Here is a 5,208-nt window from a genome sequence, read left to right as displayed (position 1 = left end):
CGTTAAAACCAAGCATATTGCTAAACAGCAACATTATACTTGGTAAACAAGAATTGGCAACAAAATAAGTTTAAACGCTGTAATATTCTGCCCAAACCAGTCCCAGATAGTGTTTAATAACCAAGATGCAAAAACTAATTTTGTTGTAACAAGCCTAGACCAATTCTTATCAAACGTGTCTTTGGTTAGATAATCCAGTTTCGTTTAACGTTTTGAAAGCTCATTTGATAGGCAGTGAAGTCCCTCATACAGACCAGTTCCTTGTGTAGCACAAGTGGCTTGAACATACCACCTTCTGTTACCAAGAGACTGAAGACCTAATTTATCTGTCATTTCACTAATGGCCGCAGCATTTGGCAAATCCTGTTTGTTTGCAAAAAGTAGCAACACTGCATCTCTCAATTCATCTTCCTGAAGCATTTTCTGCAGCTCGTCCTCTCCTTCCTGAATTCTTTCACGATCATTGCTATCTACCACAAAAATAAGACCCTGGGTCTTTTGGAAGTAATGCCTCCAGAGAGGCCTGATTTTGTCTTGACCACCAACATCCCATGCTGTGAAACGAATGTTCTTATAGTCTACTGTTTCCACATTAAAAGCAATGGTAGGAATGGTGGTGACTATCATCTCCCCTAACTTCGATTTATACAGAATGGTCGTCTTGCCAGCAGCGTCCAATCCTACCGTCAAAAGGCGCATGTGCACCTTGCCGAAGAGGCGGGAGAGGAGGGAGGACACGGTGAGGCCCATGGCGGTAGTGGCACTTACGATGATGGGCAGGAGCAGAAGGGGTTTGGGATGTCCCCGGGCTTCCTCTTTTCACGCTCCCGGCTAACTGAGCTAGAGGGAAGAGGAGATGAGGAGGAGAGAGGATGGCAGGGAGGGCTCGCTAGCCTAGCTGGCGTGGCAGACCAAGCCCGGGGACAGGAATTAGCGGGCGGGACTGCTGGACCACTGGCGCGGCAGCTCCGGCTCCGGCATTGAGGCTTCGGCTGTGCCACGTGACGCGGCAGCGCGGCGACTCTGGCGGCGGCCCGGCCCCTCCCACCTCTAGCTTTTATTTGGGGGGGGGAACCCAGAAAAAGTTTTAATGTAGTTTTATTAAGGTTTTGAGAGTTAGTGAAATTATATGCATGTGATCTATCTGCCATCTTTTCCTGGCCATGTACACTTGCATGATGTTTTGTTCCTATCAATCGTTCCATTATAATTTCCAACTTTCATTTCTTTTCTTCTTTTTTCCCCGGTTTTATTGAGATATAACTGACAGAGGACGTTGTGTAAAAGTGTAAGGTGTACAATGTGATTTGATATGTGAATGAATTGCAAAATGATTACTACAATAAGATTAGTTAACACCTCCATCCCCTCACATAATTACAATTTTTTTGTCTGTGATGATTACCTGCAAGATCCACTCTCTTAGCAACTTTCAAGTGTATAATACAGTATTGTTAGTAATAGTCACCATGCTGTGCATTAGATCCCCAGACCTTACTTATCTCATAGCTGAGAGATTGTACCCTTTGACCAGCATCTCCTCATTCTTCCCAGCCCCACAGACCCTAGCAACCACCATTCTACTCTATTTCTATGAGTTCAGCCTCTTTAGATTCCACCATAAGATAAAATTGTTTCTATCTGCAGACGATATGATTTTACACATAGAAATGGGGGGTATTTGTCTTTCTTTGTCCGACTTATTTTACTTAGCATAATGCCCTCAAAGTCCATCTATGTTGTCACAAATGGCAGGATTTCCTTCATTTCTATGGCTGAATAATATTCCATTAGACACTGAGGATCGATCTGTCTATCTATCTACCTATCTATCTATCTATCTATCTATCTATCTATCTGTCTGTCTGTCTAATCTATCATCTATCTGTATCTATAATCACATTTTCTTTATCCATTTATCCATTGATGGACATTTAAGTTGCTTCCACATCGTGGTTATTGTGACTAATGCTGCAATGAACAGGGAAGTACAGATATCTCTTCAAGATAGTGATTTCGTTTCCTTCACATATGTATCCAGAAATGGAATTGCTGGATCATATGGTATTCCTATTTTTAATATTTTGAGGAACCTGCATACTGTTTTCCATAGTGGCTGCACCAATTTATATTCCCACTAACAGTGCACCAGTGTTCCCTTTTCTCCACATTCTTGCCAACACTTGTTATCTCTTGTTTTTTTTTTTTTTTTTTTTATGATAGCTATTCTAACAGGTGTAAGGTGATATCAAATTGTGGTTTTGATTTTCATTTCCCTGATGACTAGTTATGCTGACCATCTTTTCATGTACCTGTTGGCCAATTATATATCTTCTTTGGAAAAAGGCCTATTCAGATCATCTGTCCATTTTTTAATTGGATTATTATTAGCATTTTTTGCTATTGACTTATATGAGTTCCTTGTATATTTTAATTAAAAAATGTGTGTGCGTGTGAGTAAGATCAGCCCTGAGCTAACATCCGATGCCAATCCTCTTCTTTTTTGCTGAGGAAGATTGGCCCTGGGCTAATATCCATGCCCATCTTCCTCTACTTTATATGGGATGCTGCCACAGCATGGCTTGACAAGCGGTGCATTGGTGCACACCTGGGATATGAACCTGCGAACTCCGGGCCGCCACAGTGGAGTGCACGCATTTAACCGCTGTGCCACCAGGCTGGCCTTGTATGTTTTAGATATTAACCCCTTATCAAATATATGGTTTGCAAATGTTCTCTGCTATTCCATAGGTTGCCTTTTCAGTTTATTGATTGTTTCTTTAGCTGTGCAGAAGCTTTTTAGTTTGATGTAGTCATACTTGTTGATTTTTGCTTTTGTTGCTTGTGCTTTTGGTGTCATATTAAAAAACTGCTGCCTAGACCAATGTCAAGAAGCTTTCCCCTATGTTTTCTTCTAGGAGTTTTATGGTTTCAAGTCTTACATTTAAGTCTTTAAGCCATCTTGCATTAATTTTTGTGAGTGGTGTAAGATAGGAGTCCAATTTCATTCTTTTGCATGTGAATATCTAGTTTTCCCAGCGCCATATATTGAAGAGACTATCCTTTCCCCATTAAGTATTCTTGGCTCCCTTGTCAAATATTAGTTGACTGTGTATGCGTGGGTTTATTTCTGGGCTCTCAATTCTGTTCCATTGGCCTATGTGTCTGTCTTTATGCCAGTAGCACACTGTTTGATTACTGTAGCTTTGTAAGATAGTTTGAAATCAGGAAATGTGATGCCTCAGGCTTTGTTATTCTTTCTCAGGATTGCTTTGTCTGTTCGGGGTCTTTTGTAGTTCCATATAAATTTTAGCATTGTTTTTTTTATTTCTAGGGAAAGTGCCATTGGAATTTGATGGGAATTGCATTGATTTTTACAATATTAAATGGATTTTAACAATATTAATTCTTCTGATCCATGAACATGGGATATCTTTGCATTTATTTGTCGTCTTTAATTTCTTTCATCAATGTCTTATAATTTTCAGTGTACAGATCTTTCACCCCTTGGCCAAATTTGTTCCTTAAGGTGTTTATTGTTTTTGATGCTATTGTAAATGGGATTTTTAAAAATTTCTTTTTAAAAACGTTTGCTGTTAGTGTGTAGAGATTCAACCAATTTTTGAATAAATGACAATGATAATGATTTTATATCCTGCAACTTTGCCAAATTTGTTTATTCTAACAGTTCTTTTCTGGAGTCTTTAGGATTTTCTATGTGTAAGATCGTATCATGTGCAAAAAGAGATAATTTTGCTTCTTTTTTTATTTGGATGCCTTTTATTTCTTTTTCTTGTATAATGCTCTGACTTGGACTTCCAGTACTATGTTGAATAGGACTAGTGAGACTGGGAACCCTGTCTTTTTCCTATTTCAACCTTTTACTATGGAGTATGATGGGCTTGTCATATATGGCCTTTGTTATGGCAAGGTATGTTCCTTCTATACCCAATTTGTTGAGAGTTTTTATCATGAAGGATGTTGAATTTTGTCAAATGCTCTCTTTCACATCTATTGAGTCGATCATATGATTTTTTATCTTTCATTCTATTAATGTGGTGTATCACATTTATTGCTTTGTGTAGGCTGAACCATCCTTGCATCCCAGGGATAAATCCTACTTGATCATTGTCTATGATCTTTTAAATGTGCTGTTGAATTTGGTTTGCTAGTATTTTATTGAGAACTTGCATCTATATTCATCAGGAATATTGGCCTATAGTTCTCATTTCTTTTAGTGTCTTTATCTGACTTTGGTATCAGCATAATGCTAGCTTCATAAAATGAGTTTGGAAGAGTTCTTGTCAATTTTTTAGAAGAGTTTGAGAAGGATTGGACTTAATTCTTGTTTAAATGTTTGGTAGAATTCACCATTGAAATCATTTGGTCCCGGGATTTTCTTTGTTGGGAGGCTTTTGATTACAGTTTCAATCTCCTTCCTTGTTGGTCTGTTCATATTTTCTATTTCTTCATGATTTAGTCTTGGTAGGTTATATATTTCTAGGAATTTATCCATTACTTCTAGGTTATCCAATTTGTGGGCCTGTAATTGTTCATAGTATTCTCTTATAATCCTTTGTATTTCTGTGGTATCAGTTGTAATGTCTCCTCTTTCATTTCTGGTTTTAGTATTTGAGTCCTCTCTTTTTTCATGAGTTAGTCTAGCTAAAGTTTTGTTAATTTTGTTTATCTTCAAAGAACGAGCTTTTAGTCCATTGATCTTTTCTATTGTTTTTCTGGTCTCTATTTCTTTATTTCTGCTCTGACTTTTTAAATTTCCATTCTTCTGCTAACTTTGGGCTTAGTTTGTTCTTTTTCTAGTTAGATGTAAACTTAGGTTGTTTATTTGACATCTTTCTTTTTTCTTAGTGTAGGCATTTATCACTATAAACTTCCCTCTCAGAACTGCTTTTGGTTCACCCCATAAGTTTTGGTATGCTGTGTTTTCCTTTTAATTTGTTTCAAGATTTTTAAAATTTTCCTTTTCATTTCTTCTTTGAGCCAATGGTTGTTCAGGAGTGTATTGTTTAATTTCCACAAATTTGTGAATTTTCCATATTTTCTCCTGTTATTGGTTTCTAATTTCATACCATTGTGGTCAGAAAAGATACTTGGTATGATTTTAATCTTTTAAAACTTGCTAAAACATATTTTGTCATCTGACATATGATCTGTCCTTGAGAATGTTCTGTGTACACTTGAGAAGAA

At 37.5% G+C, this 5,208-nt stretch overlaps 1 protein-coding gene across 3 annotated transcripts; it reads right to left on the bottom strand.

Moving 5' to 3' along the window:
* Positions 1 to 204: 204 nt before the first annotated feature.
* Positions 205 to 750, bottom strand: LOC101394593 (ADP-ribosylation factor 4-like). 3 transcript variants are annotated; one of them, XM_087449214.1, is made up of 2 exons: positions 478 to 750; positions 205 to 423 (listed from the first exon to the last, which is right to left on the bottom strand). In XM_087449214.1, the coding sequence occupies exons 1-2, from the start codon at positions 748 to 750 to the stop codon at positions 205 to 207; spliced, it is 492 nt and encodes a 163-aa protein (XP_087305340.1). The 3 variants fall into 3 exon arrangements, with proteins under 3 accessions (XP_087305340.1, XP_087305341.1, XP_087305339.1); XM_087449215.1 differs by having other exon boundaries at positions 205 to 317; positions 489 to 750; XM_087449213.1 differs by having other exon boundaries at positions 205 to 750.
* Between the last annotated feature and the right edge of the window lie 4,458 nt (positions 751 to 5,208).

Source organism: Ceratotherium simum, chromosome 26, assembly GCF_057802395.1.
Source record: "Ceratotherium simum simum isolate JZ-2026a chromosome 26, ASM5780239v1, whole genome shotgun sequence".
In the NCBI taxonomy this organism is placed as follows: domain Eukaryota; kingdom Metazoa; phylum Chordata; class Mammalia; order Perissodactyla; family Rhinocerotidae; genus Ceratotherium; species Ceratotherium simum.
Note: the sequence above shows the minus strand (reverse complement) of the source record. Positions and strands in the feature narration are given on the sequence as shown.